Below are 15,696 nucleotides of genomic sequence, written 5' to 3'. Positions count from 1 at the left end.
TTCCTCAGTAAATAAATAATTACTTCAGTCACTATACATATCATCTAACCCTATGCACTTTTGACTTACAATAAAATTGTATCACTTTCCAACATAGAGATCAGCGAAACTACTTCTAAAAAGTTCAAAGGCTCCTTTGAAATAATCCATTATGGTTTTTAATACACATTTCAGACAATTCAAGCCCTTCCCCTACAAAAAAGTAATGGATCCTTATTACCACATGCTATGGTACCATAAGATCTTACAAAATTTGCATCATGAATCTGGCTCCACCATTCTTTCTTCCATTTTTTTTTCAAGTTGAATGGCATGTGCTATATTAAAAGAATAGTCTACTTACCCGGTAGTAACTGCAGTTACTTAAAAGATGCTGTCCAAATGCACTCAACTCAGCCTCTCATGTTTTCAAGTCAGACAGATATATATGTATGCACATTTGTATATATAAAATACATGTATACACTCAAATAAAGCTTTAAGGAACTTGGCCAGTGCAGTATATGCAGTACAACATTGTCATATACAGTGATGCCGTGAAACTAAACAAAAACTAACAGAAAGTCCAGATTTTTGCTGCTTCTAGATTCCTAAATATACATCCCAAAGGATGCAAATACATAACTCTTATTTTGCCTCAACTGTTGTCACATTTGCTAGTAAAAACTAGAGAATTTTCAGTGAAAGCATTCTCTAATTCAGATTAAATTTATTTACCTGCATAAGAAACTGATTTTTCCTGATGAAAATGTTTCAAGAGAGCTTCGCTTCCTTTGTAATCTTGCTTTGAAAAAGAATTACAACTTCAATACTTCTGCAGTATATGCCTTTCTCCAAGGCAAAATAAAACAGCGAATGATAATGACTAATAAACCCAGCGGCCTTAGATGAATGTCAAAATTTAAATCTTGACCAAGTTCACCCACAAGGACTGAAACCCACTATTTGGTAGCTAAGAACAAAGGAAAAACATCACTCATATGAAATAAATAAAAACTTGATACTGATCTAACTAAATCAATACTAAAATTACAGTAAGCAGTGAATTAAAAGTTATAACAGTGATGCTACTTACAGTTTCATCTTAAAGTCAAAATGGCAATGTGAGCTGGAAATATGGGATGACAAAACCCATTCAACCCTTTATGGCTTTGGGGGAATGGCCCAAGTGCTTTCAGGACACAGATGCAAATTTAGATGTCGCTATTGACTGAAGGACCCCAATTTCAAACACATGAGCTAGCAAAGAACACATAGAAACATGGACTTCAAGAAAGAGGAGCTGGGATCCTTCCTCACTGAGAGCTGACAAACAAACTAAAATTAATTCCATTTTACTCAACCAAATAGATGGACAGCAGCATGAAGACAGAGCCTGATAATTCAAACTACGTCAGCTTGATACTTAGGTTAGACTTTGACATCTGTAGAATTGGACCAGATTTCCTGGAAAACTGTCATTTAATATCTTCACTCCAGTTGCCATACATAAAGTCATAGCAGAGGTAAAACTGAAGAGTATCCACAGTGTTTCTCAGAGACACCAGATACTCCGAATATCACTGAGGAACAGGAACTTAAAACAAATACTGGCAAATAGATGCCTATTTGGGAACTGCTAAATAGATTCATAATTTTTATTTAGGGAGGTAGAAAGCCTAGGGAGGAAAGAAAAAAAAACAAAATTCAGACTCAGAGTGATATTGTTCTGATACAGGGGTTGGTACAGAAAATTATCCACAAAATCTCTATCTTTCTGGAATTAGATGTATTTCTTGGTATTTTCACACCATCTATGCTAAACAAAATGCATTCTTCTCAGATTGCTTAGAAGTACTAATTCATGAGACTATTGTAAAACAAAAAGGAATCCATCACAGAGTTTTGCTTACATCGGTAGTCACCTGATACTTGTTTTACAACTGTTCTTGTCTTTTGAGAGGATAAAGTGAGTTAGAAAGAAGCTTCAAGAACTCAAATGCTCAAATCTCAAAGCTTTCTAGTCCTAACACACATTTTCTTTTTAGTATTGGAGATTCTCATTCCTGCCAAAAAAAGCTTTAAACTACCCACCCATAAAATTTTGCATGAAATTTAAATACAAATATTTAATTTTCTTTGGTAGTAGATCAACCCAGCAGCAGAGAGGAATTCAAAACTCACTCCTCCTGGTATGTTGTTACATTTATATTACCCTATGTTTATTTGCATGAAGTTTTTCTTTTATGTCTACATCCATGTTTTACATTACTGGCAGTAACAGTAATAGATATAAATTTCTTCCACAAAGTTTTCATACAAAATTTAATTTCATTTTAATTGTTTACTATTTAATAAGCACACAAAGAGAGAGGAAAGGAATTAGGCAAGTATGTACATTTTCTCTAAATAGCAAATTTAAAACACTATACTTTTTTGTAAAATAAATGCTATAGTATGCTAGATACTAAGCTTCTTTTAAAAGCTAACCAAAATCCTTGTTTAAAACCAGATTTATAAGAGCAATATAAACTTAAAGCTTATCTTTTCAGCAACGCAGACCTTGTCTTATGCTTTAAAGATTCTGATTTGGAACCAAACAATATCACACCACTCTCAACCTGAGTCCCAGTAAGATTCTGCTGTGTTACACTGCAATGGTTGTATGGAGTACAAAAATCAGTCCAACATAAGCATTCTTAGTAATCAAGTTCTTATACACATTATATTCAGATACGTCAGTGAAACCGTCTAAGATGATGGCTTTGTTCAGATTGCTTATTAGTTCTATATGCCTATTTGTTATAAACTTCCAAATTTCAAATTTCTAAATTTAAATTCATTAAATGTGCTTGGATAGGCAGTGCATAGGTATCAGTAACCTTTACCTTTAATCTCTTAAAATTAGATGATTTTCAAGAAAAGTAGCAGAAGTGAGGAAACCAAATAAATTTGTATGACACAACAAAACTAGTACATGAAAAAGATTAGGTTTTGTCTACCTGTGTAAAGGTGAATAAAATACCAAAATACAGGAAGAGGCAGCATCTTTCTAGCACTAAAATTAACATAAGAGCACATAAAGATGGGTAACAGCTGGGGGCTCCCTAAACAGGCAAAATTCAAATAATCTAGCGATTCTCCTTGTAAATTATTATGAAGAGCCATTTAGAGAGATTACAGGAGCTGACCAGAAGAGGACTAATACATTATTAATGCGGACTATTCAACAATGAATGACTTATGCCTAATTTCATAAGAAGGTATATGCATGCCTAATTTAGGAAGAAGGTATATGTAATGAAACACACTACAGAAAATATATATTTCAGATTGGTTATGAAATGTTGCAAGTCAAAAAATGCTTTATAGAAGTCTTCAAAATTTCAGAACTGTACTCCTTCATAAAAACATAGGCACTTTTATACATGCATTTTCCAAAGCTAGGTAAATGCAATATAGCCTTTAATGCACAGTAAAGAAAATACCTGTCTTCTAAAAGCAGAAACTGGAAAGACTATAAGATGTTATAATGCATCTCCATACCAGTAACTTAAATCACCAAATGACAGTAGAGTGAAGAATGTCTGCTTAAGAAGAAGAAAGTAAAAAGGTAGCCTGTTTCCAACTTTAGACTGCTTTTGATGTCATACTTACTCCATCTTACTTCGGAGGCAGCTTCTGCAGGAATTAACTGCACAAGATGAGTTCTTAGGCCAGAAAAAGAGGTCGAGTGCCTCAAATCATGCCTGTTTTTCATTTCTCCTCCCCTGCTTCTCCAAAATGTATCAATTGGTCTAATAAAAGACATTATCTGTTCCTATACACATATCATTCATATCTTTAAACAATCACAGCTGTAACATCACAAAGAAGTAGTTGTCCACTAAGGATCATCAGGTTGTTTTAGGACAGTAGTAAGAGGCCTGAACAAACTATAAAATCTAATCCCAACAATAAATAGTTCCTGAAAATCTAACCAATTAAACACAACAGAGATTTTACAGCCGTTTTTATTTTACATAACAGTGTAGGACAAAAAAGAGAAAACTCTATAATGAGAGCTCCACATGTTCATAATAATGTCCAGCTATGATATTACCTGTCTTACCTTGGCATCCTGTTTAAATTTCTAAAGAATAGGCTATCCTTCTTCCTGATCCATACATATACATAACAAAAAAACCCAAAAAACGTGAGTCAAAATTCTAGCCTCAGTCCAACAGAAAGAATGCCTTTGAAGTAAATAACATTTGGTTCTTTGATTTTAACCTCAATCTGGATTGATTTATTAACTGTAAGTAATGATCAAATCCTAGCTGCCAAATATCCATTCTTCTCCTCTATCCTTCTTGGTATATTTTGTCAGTACCTTTGTGATTAAGAAGTCCAAGTGTGTTTATCAACACTTACAGAACAAAATTTGGCACTATTAGGAAACCCCTTCTGTTGGAAATTCTTTTTTTAATCTCAGTGAAAATACCATTTCTGAACATGATTCATCAGACAGCAGAGTTGTTCAGGGTACATACACATACAGAATATATCATGCAGCCTAGATGTGCATTACTTATTGGTATAATATGGTTGCTATTTGTTAGAGTTAATTAAAATCCTCACAGATATTTCTAATCCTATCATCCCTTTGTTGTAATCAACTCTTATCTCCTCTCAAATTCCTCAAAAGTAAATTTTCCAGGACAGAAATAATCTTTTTCTAGTGTGGCTACAGTATGTGGAACAGTGAGTGCCAACTACTTGAGTAGAATTTCTGGCTATGGCCCCCAAGAGAAATAATCATTCTTTTCACCTGTAAAATCCTCCAATATTGGTATACTGGCATATTTTTATAAGTACACACATTTCTTTTTTTCCCCCGAATCTCAAATGAATCACTGTTGCTACTAACACCTTTAAAGACATTCTAGCTCAGAAATAATCATGCACCTGAAGCACTGTCTATTTAAAATACTTGAAATGCAATTTGGAGATTACATTTGTTCATCCAATTTCCGGTTCCACAGAGAAGGAATTTAGCAAAATTGTAGATGGTGTTGTAAGGGACATGGTTGAAGTCAATAGGAAACAAACCTCACCCAATAAAGGGCATTATCCAGAAACAGACAGCAGCCTGTGACACGTATATAATTAGAGAAGTTGGAGGCTTCGCCCATGAGACCATGTGTTCCACAGCAAATCCTATTTTCTTCATTCTCCCTTCCACGGTTATTGTAAGTGTAACCATTGCATGATTATACTCCTTACATATAACACATCAGTTTCTTTTTGTTTTTTCCAATATTGGTGTTAATTGCATTCACTGAACAGATGACAAAAAAAATACACAGTTCAGATCTTATCAGACCAACTGACTTGCAAGTCAGAAACCATATAAGGAGACCAAAAGACCAAATTTTACATCTCACAGGTATCTTATATGATGGTTCTTTTTTCCCATAAATATAAGCCATTACCTATTTCTTTTGATTTTTTCCTTGCTAAAGAAAGTATAAAATAAAACAACAACATAAAATGTCTGATGTAGAAGTCCAAGTCATAAGGAGGAAGAAGTTAATTTACCAACTTCCAAGTAAAAAAAAAAAAAGTCTACTGGTTCTACTGTAACATAGGGAAGTGAACATCAAAAAAACCAAGTATCATAAAATTCTAAAAATAATTCTGAAAAGATTAGGGCTGTCACTGCTATGCCATAGAACTTAGCTCTTGTTACCGAAGCACAACAGTAACCTAAGACATACATAACAGGAGGAAGGAAGCAATCATTCTGAAAAAGCCTTATGTATGATAGTGAACAACAAATTAGGCATGAGTTTCCATAGTGATACAGCAACAAAAGGCTGCTGCAATTTTCAGCTGTCTATACTGAGACAGTAACAGAGCAAAGGGACCAGAGTCCCCTCTCTCTAAGTCGGGATGTTAGCATACTCGGAATTGTCCATTAAATTTTAGTTCCACGCTGTAAAGAAAATATTGAAGGAACTGAAAGAGGAATAATAATAATAAAAACAACAAGTTCTGCAAGAAGCAAAACCACTAAGTGCTATGGATTTGGATTTCATGGTTGGATTCTCTGGTATCTTAAAAATGCAAATTCCAATGAGTACTTTCTCCTATGCATCTCCTCTGTGGATTCTCTGATGTTTAATAAGAAATGATCTCATACGATAGCCTTTCAGCAGTGGGAACACAGATAGGTCTCTTGCCCATCTGGCAGCCTGCTTTCCTGAAACTTACAGGAATTCCTGTCCAGTGGTGTTGAAACTGGCCGAGTTAAGAAGCTATTGAGGGAGAAAGGAGAGGAGAAGGATCAGCAGCCACACAAAATCCACACAAGTAGACAGTGTGATCATATAAGCTTTGTTTCCCTGGGAAACTAGGCTAATTATCAAAGGGCTGGAGAGATTCACTTATGATGAAAGTCCAAAGGCCCCAAAGCGGAAAAATACTTAAGCACTTAAAGGTAAAATGCTCTGTTGGATACAGGGCTGAAAGAACCAAACATGATAGGTAGGTTGAGACACAAATGATGAGGAATGTTATAATTTACAGAAATATAAATGTTAGCCAAGGATGATGAGGATTTATTTGTACCAAGAGGAGCTATTACTAAGCAGAATTGCAACTGGGAATAGCGGGATTAAATAAAGGAAAGCTTTAGGCCAAAAATAAGCAACACTGTGAGATGAGACTATAGAACAGTTTTGAGACATAGGAAGTGGAAGCTCCATGCCTTAAGAAAATTAAAACTGGAATGTAAAAAACCTGTTCTCTACCGAACAATAATGCATGGACGGTGAGATTGGCAGGAATGTCTAATAGTCTTTCTTTTCATTTATCACTAGATTAATAACACAAAATACTGCACTAAACATATTGTAAAAACTGCACTGCTATCCAGTAGTAGAACTGAAACCTAAATCAGAAATACATACAGGACAATTATGTGTTCCTAGTATTAGTATGGCTGTTGTTTTTACACTGTGTCTTTTTCGTTCACTTTTTTATCCATTTGTCCACTGTTGGGTGCCAATGCCTGGGTTGCATCAATGTTGGGTTTGATGCAACAGGAGAAAAACAGAATGGATGATTTCTAATTCAGGTAATGAAAGGAGGTTTCTTGTTTTCATGATTTCTAATTCAGGTAATGAAAGGAGGCGTCTTGTTTTCTCATGATACTCTTGAAATAAATTTCTTTGTGAGTAAAGGCTTTAGTGTGAAATGTCAGGCAAAACTGGAGATATTCTTATAATGAGAAGAAAATCTTCAACATATTTTCAAATCTAAGTAAATAAAGTTGTTTAAGAATTTCAAGTTGAAGGAAGAGGAACAATGAGAAGGAAATGTAATATAGGCAATATATAAAACTAATAAAAGTAGCTACTCCTTTTGAGTCCTTATCTAAATGGCTGAAACCAGACCTAGGATATATAAATGCATAGATCTGCCTTCCTCCCACATCACCTATATGATACATCAAAATTAAATATAACATTATACAGGTAATTATTTATATAGAGTTATTAAAATATCTAATTTTACACATAAAGTGATCAAAGTTGCTCATGTATTAGTGCAACATTTTTAAGCAATACTGAATGGTATGGGTTTCCTTGTTATTATTTTCTAGTAAAACATAAAAGAAAATAATCAAAATGCACAAACCAGATTACACAGTATGTTTGATGTAGCAGTTTCTAACATTCATTTAATATAGCTGAGCTGCAATGACTAATACTGCCCATGTCCGCTAGTACAAAGACCTAAAAAAGGTTCCAGACTAGATTACGTTCATGCAGGTCTCATTTTAACGGAAATTGGAGAGATGAAAAAAAGATTATAGAAACACACATTATAAAAACAGACCTCACAAGTCAAACTTAATAGTGAAAACATTCTCTTTCATGTAGACAACCATGAAAACAAATATCCTGTAAGCACTAGATATATATTGTATCTTTCTGCCAGATCTCTTTGCCTCCTTGAGACAGATTCCCATTCATCTCATTACCATCTAATTTGATCATAGTTGAGTAAGGCACAGGAGGGGAAAGGGTCTGTCTGATAAAGTATCAGGCTCCAGGAAGATAGATAAACAATTTCATGATTTCTAGTTGTAACAGGAATGGTTCAGTGGTGGATATTAAGATATTACTCTCGTAGGAATACAAGTATCAAGCTTGTGCAGTTTTTTTCTCTTACTAAATATGTTTTCTTTCCATTAAGTGAAAGTGACAGTCTGACTATGATAAACTAAGACAGAATGCCAGAATAAAATCCAAGGTACATGTGAAAAGTGGAATTAAATCTTTTTTGATTTGTCAGTGTGAAAGTTAGTACGTAACTTTTTTTGGCTTAGCTTAAGACAAGTGAAAAAAAGAGAGTAAGGAAGTTTCTTTCTCAGGAGGTATTTTTACTGCAAAGAAACATTGTTTAAAAGTAGGTGAAAGAGGTGCCTATCAAGTTGTTTCACATTTAAACCTCCTCTTTCACAAGGGACACATTGGCAGGCAACTCCTCTTCTACCGCAAGTCCCTGGAGTAATGCCTGTTTGCAACGCTACCTCATTGTTCTACATGTATTAAATGAAGGCTTGAGTGATAATATTTGAACAGCTATGATGGACTTCTTTTTCATATTTTAACACATATATTTGGTTTGTATATATTAACACAAATATATAGCAGCCATTACTAATACAACTCCTGTTAGGTGGCAAATCTTATACTGTCTTTGTAATTACTTCCTATCTTGGATAGCTGAAAAACGTGGTGATATCCAGTCATGCTGATACCTGCTTTTACTTATAAAAATTCAAAGAATAAAAATATATTTTACAGCAAATTTTTAGTTACAAACCCTGGATGTCATCTTTTTTGTTTAATAAAATATATTCTGGAGTAAGCCATTTTTAAAGCTATCATACCATCAAATTTAGTATCACTTACCTGTGATTCTTTTACATTTTCAACAGTGAAGTTGAACCAAACTCGAAAGCGTGGGTTACACGTGTCTGGTCTAATGAACAGGTCATACTCAAAGTCTGTGATGTTGTCCACCCGTCCAAGGTTACCTACCAAGAACATATGAAAAAGAATCCATTTTAATAAATGGCTGACGAACTCTCCAGGAACTATACTGAGAAAAGTTTTAAAAACTTCTACCTCTGGTGGTTAAAATATGTAAGTATAATAAGCCTTACAACAGTTCAGAATTAGTTTTAAAAGACTTAATCATAGTCACAAAATAAAATACATACCAGTAAGCTACATGCATATGAATACACCAAAAAGAAGACAACATGGATTTTTATTGTTCAATCAAATTGACTTTTTGTCTTCTCTTATCTCAGTATTCCAGTTAAGTGTCCTAACATCCTTTTAACTGTTTCCTTTTTTTTTTTTTTTCCACTTTTCTGATAATGTCTCTGCACCTCTTTTAGCCCCCCCCGTATGGATTTCTTTCTTTCCATTTGCTGCTCATGTTCAAGCACCTCTAAGATTAAAGAGTTCCCAGATTTCCACCTGGCCCCTCTGGCTGGTGCTCTGAGCATCCCTCTGTCCCCACAGATGGGCCAGCCTTCATCTCCTTTGTGATTCAAAAGCTATTTTAATATTTTTCCTTTACCATTTGCAGCCACTATCACCTCCTTCCAAAGACACAAACAAGGCTGTAAGATTTTGCCTCAGCTTTTTCCTGGTGAATTTCATGGAATAATATTTTCAAATATAGTCAAAGCTACATTGTCCCCTATGGCATTATTCAGCAAGCAACCACACTGGCTATAGAAATGAAGTTCAGCACTGGGAAAACTTGCTAAGTGCTTTTAAATTGCTAAATTGGCATTTTTCCTTTGAAGTGTGCCAAGATTTTTAAAGACAGGGTTTAGACTGTCCATTTCATTTACACGCTAGAAAAGTAAGACTTCGCATTTTCCTGATCCAATCCAAAACCCATCTCATCAGGTCTTGTAAGACAGGGCCATGCTTTAGCTCACATGCTAAATTACACTTATTAAAAAAAATAGCACTGTAAGATGACCTGGTTTTATGGTTTCAGATATATTTTGGGGTATAGATATATATTTTTGGGTTGGATAGACACTGTTGGGTTCAAATAGTTATTTATAACACTATTTGAGCTAAACAATTCCCTCCTCAGCAAGTCCCCTTTCAGTCCATATGACTGTTCATTGGTAACATGCTACTCAGTATGAGCACAAGCACCAAAATTTGGCTGAGCTGCTGTTCTGGGGTGGAAATGAAGCAGGAAAAAACATTTTCAACTCTGTTCATCAATATATTTGCAGGATTCCTTCCTTATCCTAAATTGTTTCTAGCTTTACTAATTGAACATTTTTAATCTTCCCTATTTTTAATGTTATCCTCTACTTTCCTACCCACATTCTTCTTTTCAGAAGAAAATTCTCTTCACTGATTCCTTCTGCAGAAAACCGCTTCATGCTAACAATCTGTTCCTAAACACTTGCCTGAAGGATACATTTGGCATATGAAATATTTGAAAAAAAACAGCAATATTGTACAGCTAGAATACCTTTGCCAAATATAAATAATGTCATCTGCTGTATCGGGTGCCCGTGCCCAGGCTCCGGCAGCGGGGGCTGCAGGGCTGAGCTCTCTGAGGAGAGGCTGGGTTGGTCACGGCTGGTTCCAGCCGGTTCCAGCCGGCTCCACAACGGCCTGGCCCCGGGGCACGGCGGAGCCCGTCAGCAGAGGTGGCGGCACCTCGGTGAAACTATTTAAGGAAGGGCAAAAACACCACACAGGCAGAGGAGTGAGGGCGTCCGAGGAGAACCAGGGTTCGAGGAAGAGGAGGGAAGGGGCAGAGACTCCCTCCCCCGTGTCCTGTGGGGAGAGGCGGGAGCGGGTGGGTATTTCCTGAAGGAGCAGCGGCCCGCGGAGGCCCCGCGCTGGAGCAGGCTCCCCTGACGGGAGCTGCGGCCCGTGGGAAGGGCGCGGGCTGGAGCAGGGGAACAGGGGGAGGAGCGGCCGAGAGGAACTGCTATGGACTGGCCGCAGCCCCACAGCCCCTGCGCTGCTCCTCCTGCGGGGAGTGAAGTTGATCCTTGGAAACAGGGAAGGGTGGGGGGAAGGTGGTGTTTTAATTTCTCTTTGTTTCTTACTATCCAGACCGATTGTAACTGGCAATAAATTGGTATTCCCTTAGTAGAGTCTGTTTTGCCTGTGATGGCAATTGGTGAGTGATCTCCCCGTCTTTATCTCAACCCACGAGCTTTTTCATCTCATTTTCTCCCCCCCCCGTCCTGTTGAGGAGGGTGAGTGAGAGAGCGGTTGGGTGGGTGTCTAGCAGCCAGTCAAGGTCAACCCACCACGTCTGCCTGACTTTAGCTTAAGTCCCTTACTCATCTAAGTGCACTTTCTGCCACAGGGGTTAAATCTATCACTGCTATTCACAACAGGACTTGAATCTTAATGCAAGCTATTCTTTCCTACAGATTATTATCCAAAGTAAATAAGAGTGGTGAAATCAAGCTATTGCATTGTAGTACCTTTAATTAAAGGACTTTGTTTTACTGTTTTTTTCATTAAATGTCATGAACATATGACATTGGGAAAATAATATTCCTCATGTATTTCAGAATTTAGGTGGTCCAAGCTGTTCAGCCACACAGGTTGGATTCCAGTTGCCTCACAGGTCACAGTTTAAGCTCTCTCTAGACAAAGCTAAATGTGTGGACACCCAGAGTCACTTCAGCCTGAGTTGTGCATGTGATGCTGGTGGATCCTCTACAATTAAGGCAGCAGGCTGGATGAACACAGACTGTGGACTCGGTCCAGCTTGTAAACTACCAGGTATACATGCCTCCTAGTGATCCCAGCAATTCCAGATGTGGATTAAGCTATCTGCAGCACAGACCAGAGGTGCAAATTTTGATTTAATTACTTCCAAAGAAGAACACAGAAGTAATTAAATTTATATTTTAAGTTCAAAGATCATTAAAAAGTTGTACTGCAAGGCATAGGAAACTAAAACATTATTAAGTGAATAAGTAAAATCAGAGCAATATGAGACCTTGATTTCTGACCTATCGCACGTTTCAGCTTCTTTTTCAACATGAAACTGATCTGAACTGTATGGGGGATAGATGGCCCACTCAGAACTACTTTACAGAGTCCATAGGATCCCTAAACTAGCACTGGAGAATTGTACCTATGTCAGTGAAATCACTGATGGTGAAGAGCTGGTATGCTGGAACCACTCCAAGCCAGTCTGCTCTGGAAAACCTATATAGTGATCTCAAATCCAGCAGAACCTTTAACAATTTAATCATTGTGTGCACGATTCCCTGGGACTCCCAACACTGCTTTCTCTCTTTATCTGTAATACTTGATTTGAATGCTCACCTCCCTCTTAATGCAGTATTTTCTCCTTTTGTGAATTGTATCTCACTTTATTACTTTTTGCCTACAGAACTGCCTCTTACTAGGCTCCTTCATAGTACCATCAGCTGCCATAGTCACCTGCAGCCATTTCCAGTTTAGTATCATTTGTACATTTCATTAGCACACTATTTCTTCTCTGTCTTCCAGATGCTAAATAGGCTGGACTGAACACTAATGCCTTCGGTAACCAACTCAACAAGTTCCTCGTGCTCAATAGACTATTGTTGGTAATATCACAGCCTTTGCTCACAATCTGTCAGCCTAATTTCAACCCACATAGCAATGTCATTAAACAAGACGGCAGTTTTGGTACAAAGAAGCCTAGAACTGTAAGAACAAAACACTTCCTCACTTTAATAAGAGATCCTTTGTAAAAACCTGATAATGCCACTGAAAAACATTTTTTGGTGTCCAAGAAAGGCTATAAACTTCCCGATGTTAATCTCATAAACCAAGTTAATTTTATGTACTGCTTTCACACTGCTGTAATCATGGGAAATAGATTTATTCTAATGAGTGAGAATTATATTGCAGTGCCACAGGTAACACAGTGAAATGCATTAGAAATCATGAAACAGCAATTAAAGCATTGATTATGCTATTCCATTTAGCCATTATACCATTTTAATATTTTAACATTGAAAATAAACATTTTTTTCTTAAGAGCAAACAACTTCTAAACTGCTTTTATTTTTTAATAGCTCTATAAGGTTCCTTAACAATTCTTTTTTTGTTAAATGTATAGCAAGAGAGAAAACTGTTTAATGAACAGTTAGACAGTAAGTTCCTCCTATGTCACAGGAATCTCTGTGCAATTACGCAGTACGTACACTCTGCTTTGCAGTACCTGAGGTGGACAGTTTCTGTGCTGAAATGATGATAAATTTAAGAGAAAGCTAGATAGCACCAATTTTGTGAAATGTACCTACCAGTAGTTTTCAGTCTCGATATAACTCCTGTAAGACCCTTCCCATGCACGGATTTTATTCTGTGTACATTGCTAGTCTGGTAATTTGTGATCGCAGTAAGAGAATCTGTTCATAACGATATTGGTTAAGTATGTTCTTTTAAAATCAAAGAAAAAAGTCTCACACTACTAAAACATCAGCTTTGCTTTGCTTTACTTTGGGTTCATGCCCGTGTGAAATCATCACCATTCCATTCAATAAGTACAGATGTGGTATCTATGAGATTATACAACATTTTTTAAAGCATTATCACTCCATAGTTTGTGATTAGCATTATATTTGGGGGTTAACGTTATAAAACATAAGATATTAATAATGTTATTTAAGGTACATGTAAAATTAATGAACTGATTGAGTAATGTGATCTGGAAGGGAAAAAAGCCCAACAACATTATGAGCAGGAAAATCTGAACTTATTGGCATTCTAAGACATTTCTTGTTTAATTTATTTTTTTACAGTTTGGGTGCATGCCTGGTTATCAAATGGCTTTCTGACTATATCTTAAAAGTAAAATATGCAATTTATTAGAGTAGCCAGCACTTTACAAAACATTATGGATTTTTTCTCCTATGCACGCTGAGATTAGTTGTGAGGGTTTTTTTCTATTATTATTTTACTTTACAGAAATACTGGCACAGATCTTTTTAAATTGATGGGAAGATGTGAACAAATCAAATTCCCAGATGTCTATAAACTGACTTTCACTTAGCCTTGGGGTTTGTTTTTAAGACATGCTCAATTTTCAGTCACAGTTCTGTTCAATACTCTTAGCATACTGAGAAAAGAAGGGACATACTTTTCTTTAATCATTCAAGCTGAAATTCTTAATGATATTTGCTTAAATTGCTTTACAGAGTAATGTTTAGTGCAATACTCTCAAAATGTGAATAGTGAAAGGGGTCAATAGCATGTTTCAAGTTTCTTTAAAAGTCAGAAAAAAGCCCAATGTTACTATTTTATTAATCATGCAACATACACTTAGTCCTCATAAAATATTAATGTATATTGCTTCCTACATCAATAAAAAGTGTACTTTACACAAAGAAAGAAAACCTGCTTAAGAAAATGCTAGCTAAACTTACGAAGCATTCTAACAATTATCATAAAAATGCTAGAAAAGAAAATATACATATGTTAAGCAATCCTAAAATCTTCTTAAACCACACATTGTGCTTTCCTACAGAGAATTTTAAGATGAAAAATAGACCTTGAGGGTCTTAGACGAGCCTGAGGCAATATAAAGAAAAAGGTCAAACACTCTGCTAAAAAGGACCGTTATCTTCAGAACAACAACTTATCAGCCAGCTTGCAGCCCTGCTTATTTACAGTTATTGGTCCCAGAGGAAGTGCACTTCAGCACAGGGCGCGATTACTTTGTAATGAGTTTGCCAGAAATGGTAAAGGAAACTAATTTGTAACAATGTGCTGTTCCCTGCACATGAACTTTCTCAGACACTTTTTTTGTCCAGCAATGAATAACTAACTTCAGCCTCCCTAATAAGCAGTGAAAACAGAAGTGCACTAAAAACGACTGAGTCGCAAGCGTGAATGTGCTGAAATATCAGTGATTATCCCTCTCAGCTGTCCATTACAGTACTCATGATGACCACCAATTCCCCTGTGGTGGATATATAGAATGCAGGTTTCAGGGGGTGGATTTGCACATGAAAATTAACACCATTTGGAAGAAAATAGCCTGCACCTGTCACAGATTAGCAACAAAAGGTCAAATGCCTCCTTTTACACCTACAGCACTTGCATATTGTATGCCTTGCTTATAGGAGCCTAATTCTAGTTTCTTAATTCAGAAAAGTGAGCACCATGGTGAACTGAGGATAAAAAAGAATTAAATCTCGGCTAAAAGCTATCAATAAATCTATTGATCAAGATACATATGAATGGAAGTAGCTGGGGCAATCTCTGTCTCTAAAAGAGGTAGTTTTTCAAAAGAGAATTACACAAAGTGCTCTTCTGTTTTTGTCAATATGCTGCCAGGTTTTGAAATACTATTTTTCATCCACACAATAAAAATCTTGACAAGTAAGCAATAGAAAATCACTAATACACTTGCAGCTGCATTTCAATCTATACAAATTCTTTAAACAAAAACAACCAAGGAACAGATTGGAATATACATCATTTTCACCAGTTGAACCTGGGATCAAGCCCAAGATAGCCAAACAGTATTAATCTATATTTTCATGCAACTCTGTATTTCACAAAACAAGGTCAAATGTAGAATATGGAATACCCTCAATGGAGTTCATCCTTAAAGATCACAAAACACGTTGAGATGATAATGCAA

General features: G+C 36.2%; 1 protein-coding gene across 1 annotated transcript in view; it reads right to left on the bottom strand.

The window, feature by feature from the left end:
- AGBL4 (AGBL carboxypeptidase 4) overlaps positions 1-15,696 on the bottom strand; it is a 988,954-nt gene that overhangs the window by 929,226 nt on the left and 44,032 nt on the right. The window contains exon 3 of the mRNA XM_072867873.1: positions 8,946-9,070. Coding sequence (XP_072723974.1) covers positions 8,946-9,070 — 125 coding nt within the window. The remainder of the gene's footprint in view (positions 1-8,945; positions 9,071-15,696) is intronic.

The sequence above is a fragment of the Ciconia boyciana genome, chromosome 7, assembly GCF_034638445.1.
Source record: "Ciconia boyciana chromosome 7, ASM3463844v1, whole genome shotgun sequence".
Taxonomy (NCBI): Eukaryota; Metazoa; Chordata; class Aves; order Ciconiiformes; family Ciconiidae; genus Ciconia; species Ciconia boyciana.
The sequence above is the reverse complement of the archived record's forward strand: the minus strand, read 5'-3'. Positions and strand labels throughout refer to the sequence as shown.